We start from the raw sequence: 13,867 nt of genomic DNA on the forward strand, positions 1-13,867 counted from the left end.
TGAGTGTGCAAGGGGAGCACATGTATCTTATGGCTTTGTGCTACAAGCTGCTACCAAAGCACATGAAGGGGAAAAGAGGGCATTCCTTTCATGTAAAAATCAATAGTATTGGCAATTCCCCATATAAACTTCTTTTGCTCTTCTTTTTTGGCTCATAGTTTTTATATGTGTCAGCCAAAAAAGTCACTGTGAAGTGATGCAGCATTTGATCTTTCTCTTCTGTAAGATTTTAAAGGACTAAGTACAAACATGCACATAATGTTTGTGTAGTGCCTGCCACAGTTTTGTGACTCACAGCATTCTGCCTTTAAGGAGTCAAAAAAAAAAAAAATCTGTCTAAAAGCTGAAGCCTCTCTCCTCATTATGTTGCAACATAAAAAAGAAAAAAAAAAGAAAATCTGTGCATTTGGTTATTGCAAGCTACATCAAGGCGGTGGTGAAAAGAGCAACAATAGTCAAAGTAAAGGTTGACATTTTAAACACTGGCACTTGGTAAGAAGTGGAATTAAAAAGAATTGCAGAGCAAAAATTGACAAATAGCTTGTACCACCACTTAATCATATGCTCAAAACTGCCTGAAACAAGTAAGCACTACAGGCTTTTTTCTTGCTTATCTCCACTGTGATAATTATTCTTCTAAAGCAGTAGCTGCTCTCCCTGGGGAAAAGAGAGTTCATTTTTTTTTAAATTCAGAGTATGGCCCTTCCCACGGAAGTCAACAGCAGTTTTTCATTGAATTCAATGAGAACTTAAAAGGGCCATTAAATGAGATCAGTAATGCAAGAGCTTTCCAAAGACATCCTGGCCCAGATGCTCCCTCCTTACCACAGGGAGCAGCAGTCACCAGTGTTCTTAGGCTGGCCAATATCTGAAGCTGTAGTGTCCCCTTCTCCAGAGCAGGAGATGTTTTCACCACTCACCACAGTAAACTGACTGTGGTGAGTCAGAGCTGTTTTGAGTCAGGGAGGTGCCCTGACTCCAGCTGGGCTGAGGTGGAAGCTGCTGCCTCTCTGCCTCTATCCAGGGTTTAGTGTGAGTCAATGTACCAGGAAGGTGCCAGGAGTGTAGCCTGAGAGCTTCCCCCAAAACCGAGGGCAGAAGCCTTTGTTTACACCAGGATGCTGGGAAGCCTCCAATTTGTGTGACACCAAGGTGCTGATCAAGAGAACGGCCGAAAAGCTCCACTTTGCCTGTGCTTTCCCTTTCAAGAGTTTGACCTCAGGAATGTTTTGCTACTTGAGTTCTCGAGGTCCAACCACCCCCGAGGTGGGATTTGCCCATTGCTGGACCACGTTCCCTCCCACCCTGCCTGTGGCTGTACCCAACACATCAGGCAGGGACAGGATGCTCACTGCGGTCTGTGGGTTAGAGCTCACTCCTCGCTCCAGCTCCTCGTCTCAGCTGGGGAAGGTGTGAGTTTGTATGTTTTGACTTTGTTCATTCAAGCTCACAAACAAACCGCATCTGCCTTGAAACTCAGCTGCGTCTTCCCATCCAGCGAACTCTTCGCGGGAAAGCGCTGCTGTGAAATCGCTCTATCAGCCACGACCACCGCTCTCACCTGCCCCGCCGTCCCCTCCCGCGCCGTGTCCCGGCGGCCAGGAGGGGTTCGCGTCCCTGAATTTCCGCGCGGGGCCCTCTGGAGGTCAGTGTTCGCCCGCGCTGCGGCGGAACCTGTTGCGGGCCCGCGGAGGCTCCGCGGGCAGGGCCGGGCCGGGCGGGAGCTGCCCGCCCGCTCGGAGCGCCGGCCCCGCGCCGGGGCCGTGCGCGCCCGCGGAGCCCCGCGGAGCCATGGCGTACATCCAGGTGCGTGCGGAGCGCGGCGCGGGAGATCCCCGGGGAAAGGGGGGGTCTCTGGGGCGGTGCGGGACGGGTGCGGTGCCGCGGCGGGGCCCCCCGTGCTCCGTGCCCGGTGCGGGTGCGCAACTTCGGATTAACTTCTGGGGAGGAGTTCCCGGAGGCGACAGCAGCCCCCGGGCAGGGGCCAGGCGGGGCCGGGGCAGGAGCGGGGCCGGCAGCTGTTGATAGCGAGACACCGGGGCTGGAGAGGATCCCCGCGGGGCTGGCGAGCAGCCCTCGGGCCTCTCTTTGCTGGGGGAGCGGGATGGCCCCGGGGACGAGGAATCCCGTCCCGATCCCGCACAAAGACTTATTGGAGAGAGGAGGATGCTGAGCCCCGTGGGCAGACTGAGATGCGATGGGCCGCCCCAGCCTGGGCACAGTCCGGCGGGCGGGGGGCAGCGGCTCCTGGGCTGCGGGGATCCTTGGGCTGCGCCTCATGGATGGGCTCTCCCAGCATTGTGGGGCTGAATTTTTGTCGGGCTGGTCAGACCCTGAGCGGCCCCCGAGCCGCCCGCTTCCCAGCCATTGCCCCGAGCGCAGCGCGCGGTTCGCATGAACCCGAGCCGGGGGGGCATCTCCAGCCGGGCGGGCGCTGCTGCAGACCCCGCTACCGGCGCCAGCCGTGCCCCCGTCCCGCGGGGCCGTGTCCCCTCCGCCCGCCGCGCCGTGCCTCCCGCTCCCCTCCCGCTCGGGGCTGAGCCGCCGCCGCGCCCGGCGGGCGGGAGCGGGGATGCTGAGGGAGCTGTCCCGGGAGCCGGGCTGGAGCCGCCGCGGGTGGACCCCGCCCGAGGTGCCCTGCGAAGCTCGGGGCTCCCGGCGCCCCCCGGCTCGGTGGGGTCTCGAGTGGGTCCGGGCAGGCCTTCGGCAGCGCGGCCGTCGGGGCCCGCGGGTACAAGGTGGGGGTACCTGGGTGCGGAGCAGGGCATCAGCAGCACCCCGTTATCCCCACACCGGCGTCTCAGTACTGGTGGGATGGTGGGGGATGTGTGGCTGAGGGGACCGCACTGTCCCCAGGCTGCGGTGTCCACTGCCGATGGAGCTTGTGAGCCTTTCCTGGGGCGTAACTGCGGGGGCAAAACGCGGTCTGTGACCAGCGGGGACCCCACCCTGCTGCAGCATCCCTGGGGGTACTGCCACGGTGGTTTGTTGTCACTGCTCTGAGGACCTGGCTGGGATTGGCGGCTCTGCTGACCTGGAGCAGGTAACCCCCAGCCAGGGGCCCTGCAGCAGGTTGTGGAGATGGAGCCCTGCCCCCAGCCTCGCCCTTGATGAGGGATCGCTCGTGGCTGGAGACTCCCATCTGGCTCGTTCTCTGCTCGGCCAATTGGCATGACGTGGCAGAGCAGGATGGTGCCTCCCTGACCCTGGAGACTGAGCCGTTCTCCAGGGGTTGCTGAGCACATGGTAGCTGCTGTGCTGCTGGGGATCCCCAGCACCAGCCCGCTGCTGCAGCCTTCTGCAGCCCTGTCCTTCCCCAGCCCTGTCCTTCCCCCAGCCCTGTCCTTCCCCCAGCCCTGTCCTTCCCCCAGCCCTGTCCTTCCCCAGCCCTGCCCCTCATGCCTGGTGCGAGGAGGGGGATGGACAGGTGCTCGTGTTTGCTTTCCTTTCATGGGCTCCTGCATTTCAGCCCTGTGTGCTGCTGTTGACTTGTTTACCTCTCCAGCACTGTCACACTCAGTCCTTGTCCCTGCCCTCCCATTTGGGTGGCCACAGGCTCGCTCTGTCCCAGTACTGTGGATGGCTGTGTGCCCTCGGGGCTGGTGGCACACAGGGGTGGCTTCCCAGGGCTGTGACCCGTGGTGGCCAGGAGGCTGCTGGCTGTGAGCCTGCCGTGTCCCCGTGGGCCCTTTGGAAAAGCCCTCTCTCTGTGTGACGTGCTCGGCGTTCGATCGCGTGGCGCCGATCCAGCCGCTTTGTTTCAGAGCAATTTAAATATCCTCCTTGCAGCTCTGCTAAACCACTGGAGCTTTGGCTGCAACTTTGCATTAATAAGGAATGATAAAGCCCTTTTAACCATCTAGCGTTTTCTTAAACAGCTGGCCCATGGGTATCTGTAATCACTGTCTTGTCTCATTGCACCACAGCTCTTCTAGTCTTTTAACTGCTCCTAACAAATGGTGGCTTTTTTGACAAGCACTGGCTTCCAAGAAGTTTAAAAGGAAGGCTTGCACCAAAATGTGGTCCATGGCAGAGTTCTTGGAACTAAAGGCAGCTTCTGCATGCCAGCTTCTTCAGAAAAGGCTGCTCGTGTCATGTCATGGGTGTGAAGCTAGGAACCAACTTTGGAAGAGTAGGATGCACTCTTTGGAAGAGTAGGATGGAGATTTTTGTGGGGTTTTTTTGGGTATTGTTTTGTTCTGTGGTTTTGTATTGGTTTGGTGGTTTTTTTTTAGGGATTCTCGATATACAAAGACAGCTAGGGCAAATAGGAAACTTTTAGACATTATTAAGGTAATGCAATGGATAAGACATTTCAGCAGGTATCAGAAATGCTAGGGAGTCTCCAAAGGAAATGGGTCCATTATATATCTATATAAAGTTCCAAGGGTGGTTTTGTGAATAAAAAGCTGGTTTGTGATGCCTTCTTCCTTTGCTGTAGATTTTCCCTGTGGCTTGGGGGAGGTGTCTGCAGTGCAGATTTTTGAATGGGAGTGTGGGACTCAAGGACTTTAACTTCTGTCTTTTGGGTTCTTCAGGTCACATCTGAGGATGAGGCTGAAGGTGCCCAGAGATGTGTATGCAATGGAGAGAATTCAGTCTGTACCCCTTCCTAGAAATGTTGCTTTAGTGAGTTGGCATTGGAACTCCATTGATATGGGCTGAATGTGGAGGAAAGCCTTTTTTTTCTGCTGAAAAATTTGGATATGGTTTGCTGTCAGCAGCAAGTAGTTGCTGCAATTAGAGGCGGGTTACTAAAGAAAACAAAATAAGTGGTTGCATATGATACCCATTAGCAAGAAGCAATGAGCAGGATTTTCATGCTTCAGAATGGGTTTGGGAGTTTTGCTTGTGGGAAGGGAGGAGCAGAAGGAGCCTTGTAGGGAAGGATTGGAAATGGCAGAAGCTGATGCCCAGTCAGGCCTCTCCTTCCTCTAACATCTACAAGGTCCTGTCTTGCCAGAAATTCAAACTCATCCCAGGCTGGGGCATGTCATGGCAGAAAATGTAAAGTTGTTTGAGCATTGCTAACTTGTTTTTGTCTTTTTCATTTTGTTCCCCTTTGCTTCATCCTGGATGTCTAAAAGGACAGTTGGAACCAATAAATGAGGTGAGTTAATCTGATGATTCACTCCCCACTCCGTCTGCTTGCTCCATCCTGAGGGGATTGTCTCGTGTTTTCTGACTCTTTACTGATGTCCTAGATATAAGTAATGCACTGCATTTTGGGCTGGTAATTTTTTGGTTTGCAGTGCCCAGATTTTGGTTATGGAAAAAAAGTGTGTTTTACTGTAGCAAAAAGCCATGTTCCTATGAAGTCTTCTCTGCAGATCAGGTTCCTCTGAGGAAACCCCTCCACGTGGTCCACACTCATGAATGCTGCAAATGTCTGGAGTATTTTAGGGAGATAACTATGGAGAACCTCTCATGCACTTTGTTTCTTCAGTTTCTCAGGAGCATCTCAAGGTCACATGCAGTTGTAAAGCAGTTTGACCTGGGTGCAGGTGCTGTGCCCTTGCAGCTGCCTGTCTCCCACTGTGCCCACGGAGCCCTTGTGCTGCTTAATGAGCCCTCTCATGAACAGCAGAAGTTGGGGCTGGTGTGGGTGGGAAATGAGTGAGGTTTGGCTCTCTGTTCCTCTCCAATCAGAGCTTTGAAGTGGTGGGAAGGCTGTGGGGATGGTGTGGAAATGGGGCCACAGGGTGCTGCTGCTCCAGTGGGGAGCTGACACAACCCTGCTACAAGTGGGGCTGCCAGTGCCACCACAGAAATCTAAGAAATGAGAGACTTTTCTGGGTCTGCTATTCTTCTAAAAATATCATTGAAGGTTCTTCATTAAATTAATCATGGTAGCAGAGCAGAAGCATGAGGATAGTGTGCTCTGGCTAATCCATTTTAGTGGTGAGTTTGTTGGGCTGTAATGCTCCATGTGTATGGATTGTACAAATATTACTGCTACATCTACAGGGATGAAATGTGTTCACATTGCTGTGTTAATTAAATAGATCCTTGCTGGATTAAATTGAAGCTTTCACTTACCTTCTGGTTTTAATTCCTCCTGTTGTATGTTTGCTGATGTGTTAGATTGTTGATGTGTGTGGAGGAATATGCATGTTTCCACTCCAACATATTTCTGGGCCATGGTGCTTTGTAAATCACCCTCTTGCCAACCTACATAATAATACATTGCTACTAGAGGGGAAAATACCTGCAGAGAATGCTTATTTTCCTGCCTTGTTATGGCATCAGTGGGGTTGGGCTGGTAACTGCATAGCACTTGTCTGTTGGTATAGATGAAATAAATATAGTTCTTAATGTTCTGTTGCAGAAACACAAACACAAATACAGCTGAGTGTTTTTTCTCAATAGCTATTGATGGGTTGTAATCTTGTACTTTGGTTTGCAATGGCTCCAGGGTCTGCTCGCTCGCATCTCGGATCTCTTGCTGTGCCGGTGGACTTGCAGGAATTGTTGTCAGAAATGTTTTGACTGTAGCTGCTGCCAAACAAATGAAGATGAAGTTGAAATCCTGGGACCTTTTCCTGCTCAAACTCCAGCCTGGCTGTAAGTTTAGGTGCATGATTTCCTAGCTTTAACCAAGGAGTACTGATGTGAATTGCAACGGGACATTCAGAGGATGCCACTTAGAGAGCAGGAACCTCCTGCGGGTGGGAAGGCAGGCTACTCCTGGCATGGTGAAAAAGGGCAGCTCTGTTAACTCAAATAGCAAGGTTAGTCTTTGTAAAAACCATTTCTGATGGGTAGGACAGAAGTTCTTTTGTAAGGTGGCATAACAAGGATAACTGGTTTAGCTGTGCCCCCTTCTCTAAAGATGCCTTTCATCTTCAATCCTATTTCCTCTTCAGATGGACCAACCCTTTGGAGCACTTCAACTTGGCTGAAATGCTGATGAGGTTGTTTTGAAATGCTTTCTTATCCTAGCATGAAGGTGGTTATCATATAGGCAGATGAAAGGCATAGCTCCTACATGCTCTGAAGGGGAAATTCATTTAAAGTTTCATTTAGCAGGACTTGATCTCCTGCATCACCCTAGTACTCTTCAGAATTTCTTCTCAAATCATTAAAGAGCCACAGCACCAGGTCTTATCTGGAGCTTTGATTGGTATGTTTGCAAATCCACTACAAAGGAAGTCAGTGAAGTCTTCCCTCTTTTACTCCCTCTCAGTCAGGAATCCGCAGCACAGAGGTGACCCTGTGGAGGCAGTAGTGGAACCAGGAGGGGAGCAAAGCTCTCTGGTGTTTTAGTGGCTGCCTTGGCAGCTGGGCTGGGCTTTGTGGAGCAGACCATTTGATGGACACTGCTTCAGGATGTCCAGAACTTGTGGCACAGGAGAGGCCTGCTCAGTGCACTGTGTGATGCTCAGACTTTGGTACCTGGGCACTGAGGCACTCAGGTAATTTTATCTACTCCTGTGAGTATATGCTGTTATTCTGTGTCAGCTCTGGAAGGGTCATGTCTTGGTGCTGCATGAAATAAATTTTCTCATGTTTAAATCGCAGTCCTGTCCATGTACTTTTGAATTCAGGTAGAACAGGATGGTAATTAATACTGAAGCAATAAAAATAGAGCTGTTCAGGATGTGTTAGAGTGGTTTTTAGATGTGGAGCAGCATATTTAAGAGTCTGATATATGCTCAGAAAGTGATTCACCTGCAATTAATGGGGAATGGAAACAAAATCAATGCTAAATAGGAAAGCATCACGCACAGGAGGGCACAGTGATGAGGCTGCAGTATTGGACGTGGAAAGATTGGTGCAGGAGCAATTACATCTTGGGAACAAGTAGCTGGGCTGGTGGTGAGAGGGTGATTCAGAGCCTGTCTGGTGGGCTGAGCAGTGGAAGGGACATCCTGCCTGTTTTGGGGTGTGGAGTGATTGTACCAGGGCGTAGGTTTTGACTCTTGGATTCTTCTGTCTGGCTAAAGGGCTGATGTGGGTGCTGAAGCCCTGTTCCTATCTTCTCAAATCTCAGCTCTGTGGTGGCTTTGCAGATGAGTTGGACTTTGCCATGGGCAGAGAACATGGGGACCTTTGGACTTGTAAAATTCTCTCTGCAGCCTGTGTTGTTGTTTCTCCCTGGTCCTGCTCCATCTGAAAGCCCCTACAATAACTTCATGGAATGGCCATAAGCAGAGGACAGCACCTCTGGTGAAAAACAACCCAGTTCCTCAGCCCTGTTGCGCTTTATGCTTCACCCACAGATGCTCACAGCCCTGGGAAGGGTCCCTGTGACTCCAGCCCAGGCCATTTCTCCATCCTTCCATCCAGCTCTGGGTGGTTTGGTGCAGCTGGGGTCTCCCTGTTCTGCTCCATGCTGAGAGAAGCTGAGTTCCCAGAGGTGAAGCCTGGGAGGGGCAGCAGGCAGCAAAGAGGAGGACGCAGGACAGAAGCGGCTTTGCTTTGCCAGGAGACCTGGGTGCTGCCGTGCCTCAGGGTCACTGGAGTCACCCCTCGTGTGACACCCCTGCACACCTGTGATCTCTGAGGGTGCCTGCTGGCACACCGGGGTGCATCAGCTGGACATGAGGCTTTGCTTGCTGGAAAATGCTGTGGGCTCCTCGTGGGCTGGCACGGACCCAGAGTGGTGCCAGGCAGAGTGGAAATGCTTTGTGCTTCCAGGGGGATCTTGCTGGAAAATGGTGAGGGAGCACAAAAATTATTTAAGTGAGGTAAGAACAAAGGGAGATAGGAGATAGATCCTCTACTTCTCCCTAAGGAGATGTGATTGAGAGGAGAGGGGGGAAAATGAGCCTGTAGAGGAACAAGAGTCTGGAAGATGAAGAGGAAAAGAAAGTAAAAGGCAGGAGCCAGATTTGGTATATTTTGTTTGCTGACAAATAGTTGACCCAAGCTTTTTGTGTGCATGTTTAGGGTGGAAATGATCCCATGTTGTCTCAGAATTCAGAAATCAAAGAAGAATTCTGTTTTCACTGTGTTGATCTTATAGTTTTATATCTCTAAGTGCATTTTTGGATGTAAGGAATGATCTCTGGAGTTACATGAGTTAGTTACTCAGAGTAAGAATTTGGACTTGTTCTTAGAATAAGGTTTTTAATGTTTTTAAGTGCTCAGAGATCTGTGCATACCAGTTGAACCCCTCATTCTTTTTTTTTTTCTCTCTCTTACTTTTGGAGAGGGGGGTTTTGTATTTAGTGGAAACCCCCACAATGAAAACCAGGTCTGACATCCCCTTATTTTGCATTTAGATGCGTGCATTGAATTTGGGAACAAATCAATTTATTGTATTCCCTGCTTGCAGCCTGAAAGTGTTTTTAAAATAGATCTATGTTTTCAGCTGGGGTCTTTCCATCTTGCCTATTCTTCATGGGCCTGAGACACTGGTGTGATGTAGAATGCAATTTGTGCCTTCCTCACCTTCCTACCCACTCCCCAGGGGAAAACTGTTTTTATGGTCCTCACTGGTGAATGAGCAAACATATAAATGCCTGTGGTTAATGACCCATCCTCTATATTTTGGCCCTAGGTTTTCCCTTTGGCAGCTTAGAGGCACCTCATTTTCCTGGAAATTCAGGAGTGGATGATAAAGCTGCAAGTTTAAGCCTTTTCTCTTGGGAGAATGTGGATTTTTCTCACTTTCTGAATTTTTTGCAGTGGCAGCTTAGGGAAAAAAAAGTAAATTCTTGCAATGAGTCCTGTTGCAATGACCTGAGTGCATGGTAACTTCTTGTTGTTTCATGAGGAGCACTTCCATCCTGGTCCTTGCAGGAATGGCTTGGGAACGAGGGTGGATGTTTGAGCTGCTTGTAAGGGAATATTCTACACAAACCCCAAAGATAAACAGTGCACACTGTGAGACTGAATTGAAATCAGGACACGACTCTTCTTTCCAAAGGTTCAGATTAAACAGAAACAGAGCTGCTTTAACCAGAGCCAAAGTTTATTTGAGGAAAAATTATTGTGGCTCAGTAGCAATTTCCTTACTAAAGGTCATCTGTATGTTATTAACTCACTATTACGTTTACCCATTGTAGAACATCCTTAATGCCTCTCTTCCTGATTCCCTTTTCACCCTGCCTTGTTCTGTGCATTTGCTTCTCAAACACAAGCATATCCAAATGCCACCTGTGATTGTGTGGACCTGCATTTAGGCATGAAAAAGCTATTTGTGTTCCAAGTACTGATTATATATCAAACTGTATGGTTTGGACTGCCTTTAATGGGCTGCAGAGCTGTGCAAATATTGTACACCCCTTTTAGCAGAGGGTTTGGTTATGATCATCAACAGAATTTTTTTTTTAGTGTAGATGAGTTGTGTGAGTCTGACTTGGTGAAATTTGTATGGATCCTGCTGTGAACTTTGTGGCTTGGATAAGAATTTCCAGTTAGTTTTGGGATTGGTTTGTTTTCTTAATGCTTGTTGGGCTTTTATGCAAGGTTACTGCTTTTAGCAGAATATATCAATTGCTCTGCTCCAGTCATTGGTTACTAATGAAAATGATTCAATATATTTCATTTATACCCAGCTGAGTTGTGCACATAGAAAGGGTGGCTTGGAAGCAAAATTCACACAGAATTCCCCTTTGCTTTGCTCATTTCGTGCTGATGCTTTCCTTGTGATCTGCTGCTATTTTCTGTCTGGTGGCCTGGCTGTTCTGCAGGATGCACCACACGTCATGGACCCATTGTGTGATTCCATTTCCATCAGCAGCACTCCCCTCTGAGCACACAGCTGCAGACTTTACCTCCTGCGGTTGTTGCTGTCTGCTCCTGCCCTGCTTTCAGTCAGAGTTGGGAGATCCTCACTTCTTTCAGGAGCCGCTGCAGCTGGGACATGTTGGGGTTTTTAACCAGAATGTGTTTTACTTGTCTGTACACATAACTCCCCTTTCAGTTTGTTTAAATGTATGTATATGGACTTCTCTATTATACCAGCCTTCTGTGGAGTCTTCTCCAAGATGCTACAGAACTTGCTTTGTCGTTTAGATCCTGCCAACTTCCCTGCTCCCACCAAAATCCCTGGGCAGTACAGTTATTTTCTGCTGAGAACCACATCTGGTTTATAGAAATGGATAAAAAGCAGCCATATATTTAAAAAGGCATGCCAGTAAATAGCAAATAATGAATTTTGTCTGTGAGATCAAGTTTTGAAACTTTACTGGCAAACCTGCAGTGTTTTACCAGGAGGAGTGTGGTAGGTTTGGGATATCTGAGCATGGTGATTTTCTCTGCTGATTCCTTCCTAGTGAAGTCCCTTCTTCCAAAGTGTAGCTGTGAATTACAGCAAGAAGCTACTGTTTGAAGTTTGTGGTTTGTGGGGTTTTGGTTTGATTTTTTTTCCTTAGAGAGAAGCATAATATTTCTGATCAACATCTGAGTTATACGTGCCTTAGTGGCCTGTGTCATGCTGTAATACTGATAAAACTGTTTGAAAGACAGGCAGAAAGGTGAAGAATGTGGTTTTTGCATAGGTCTGAAGTCAGTTGCTCAGCCTTTTGCTTGCCAGCCTGATCAGGAGATACCCCAGAGCATCAAGGGACGAGCACCCAAGAGTAGCCCCAGAATGCCAGAACACGTTGTTATCCTGCATAAACTCCTTGTGCTGGGTTGAATCATCCAAAGGTCTCTCATTATAACAGGATAAGCAGCCAAAATGAGGACAAAGATGGAGACTCTGATAATGCAATCAGCGAGCTGCCTCCCACTCTTCAGGATGTTTCCCCTGACAGAAGGCGCTCGTCCTCGGATACATCACGGTCCACTTACAGCCTCACGCGGCGCATTTCGAGTAAGGCCGTCCTTCCACCATTAATGTAATTCTTGTGGGGGAGAAAACCAAACTGTAGTGCTTGCTCTTTCATCTTTTGGACAGGGAACCAAGTCCAGCTGAAGGCACGTTGGTTAAAATCTCATCCTGTTTTGCAGGAGCGCAGTGGAAGGGGCCAGCCCTGTTTTTCTTGCTGAAGCACGAGCGTGGTACTTGCACGTGCAGAGGGACGGGGAGGGAGAGGTGCAGGCCAGCTTGTGCTTCAGCGTGGCTGAGGGTGCTGTTAATTGCTGGCAAAGCCCCTCTGTGGAGCCTGTGCTGGCTGCACCCAAAGCTGATGGGCACCTCTAGCTGCTTTTGTGGACTTTCTAACCATCACATTTGTGTGTTTCTCTCGTTCAGGTCTGGAGTCGAGGAGGCCAAGTTCTCCACTAGTTGACATCAAACCCATCGAGTTCGGAATAATAGGAGCTAAGAAAGAAATAGTTCAGCCAACTATCCTGCGAAAAACCTACACCCCAGATGACTATTTTAGAAAATTTGAACCAAGGCTGTACTCTCTTGACTCAAATAGTGATGACATGGACTCCTTGACAGATGAGGAGATCTTGTCCAAGTACCAGCTGGGCATGCTGCATTTTAGCACACAGTATGATCTGCTGCATAATTACCTAATAGTGCGAGTCATTGAGGCTAAAGATCTGCCTCCTCCAATTTCTTACGATGGTTCAAGGCAAGACATGGCTCACTCCAACCCCTATGTGAAGATCTGCCTCCTCCCTGACCAGAAGAACTCCAAGCAGACCGGAGTGAAGCGCAAAACGCAGAACCCGGTGTTTGAGGAGAGGTACACATTTGAAATCCCCTTTTTAGAAGCCCAGAGAAGAACTCTGCTTTTAACTGTAGTGGATTTTGACAAATTCTCACGCCATTGTGTTATTGGCAAAGTGTCAATGCCCTTGAGTGATGTAGACCTTGTGAAAGGTGGACACTGGTGGAAAGCCCTTGTGCCTAGTTCTCAGGTAACAGAATTTATCAGATTATTGCCACAGTTTTTCTTGCTGTTTTGGGGGTTTTTGTGTGCATGTGTGGTTCCTTTGCCTGTTGGCAAGTAATGCTGTTTCTAATTAGTAATTGTCATCTTGTTAACACAGCATCTGCTGGGTTGGGATTATGTGGGCCTGTGACTGGTTTTATGACTAACAATGTGAGGCAGAGGAGCTGTCTTTTATAGTCATGAGCAAAGATCCTATGTCAGCTTAAACGAGTAGAACTCAAGACTGCTCTGAAGTCTGCACCTTTGGGCAGGTGTTTTCTGTCACTGCAGTGACCTGCATCCCTTCTCAGGAGTGCTGTGACACTGTCCCACCAGGCCATTCCTGTGCTCTGAGGACATGAGGGGAGCCACTGGTGCCAGTTCAGAAATTATTTGATTCAATAAAACATGTAGAAGATGAAATCTACCCAGACCTGTGCTATAATGCCTAAACAACAATCTGCAAAGCAGTGGTAGATTTGTTTTCATCAGGTCCCTGAAGAAACTAAATTTGCCATAAATATTTTTCTGGTGCAAGTGGGATGAATTTTGGGCATTTCAGCCATTCAGTGGGATGGGAAGAGGAGATCAGAGAGTCTGTGTGCTTTCACCTCTGTTCTCAGGAAAGGGCTGTTCAGTGGAAAGATCTGAGCTTTGCAGCCAGGCATGGTGGTTACCTACCAAATTTGCCACTGGTGCTATCACCCACATAGCCAGAGGCACGGAACCTGTGAAAAACCAAGGGAAGAACAGAGTGTCATCAGCATCTCGAGGTTTTACTGAGGACAGCAGTATCACACAGGATTGGTGTAACAAGCTTGCCTCTCCCAGTTCCTTCCCATCTCACAAATTGCAATTTCCAAGGAGTCTTTGCTGAATTAAACCCTGTTGGATGGTTCACTTTTTCATTGATTTTTAGGTGTTCACAGGAGAGTGCCGTAGCCAGAGATACTGGATGAAATGAGCAGTAAATCATTGGCCTCACTGCTGTTTTACATTGTGGGTTCAAGACTCTGATTTGGAGTGGAAATTTCTCATCAGACACTTGTGGAAGGGGAATACCCCAAGCAGTGTTTGGAAGTGAA

The 13,867-nt window shown here is 49.0% G+C and overlaps 1 protein-coding gene across 1 annotated transcript in view; it reads left to right on the forward strand.

Annotated features, from left to right (window-relative positions):
* Positions 1-1,763: 1,763 nt before the first annotated feature.
* Positions 1,764-13,867, forward strand: part of SYT17 (synaptotagmin 17) — a 33,497-nt gene continuing 21,393 nt past the window's right edge. Inside the window, exons 1-5 of the mRNA XM_041462505.1 lie at positions 1,764-1,806; positions 5,093-5,110; positions 6,416-6,564; positions 11,619-11,767; positions 12,149-12,768. Of these exons, the coding sequence (XP_041318439.1) occupies positions 1,792-1,806; positions 5,093-5,110; positions 6,416-6,564; positions 11,619-11,767; positions 12,149-12,768 (951 nt within the window). The 5' untranslated portion in view covers positions 1,764-1,791. The remainder of the gene's footprint in view (positions 1,807-5,092; positions 5,111-6,415; positions 6,565-11,618; positions 11,768-12,148; positions 12,769-13,867) is intronic.

This window comes from Pyrgilauda ruficollis, unplaced genomic scaffold (assembly GCF_017590135.1).
Source record: "Pyrgilauda ruficollis isolate IOZ18807 unplaced genomic scaffold, ASM1759013v1 scaffold16, whole genome shotgun sequence".
Lineage (NCBI taxonomy): Eukaryota > Metazoa > Chordata > Aves > Passeriformes > Passeridae > Pyrgilauda > Pyrgilauda ruficollis.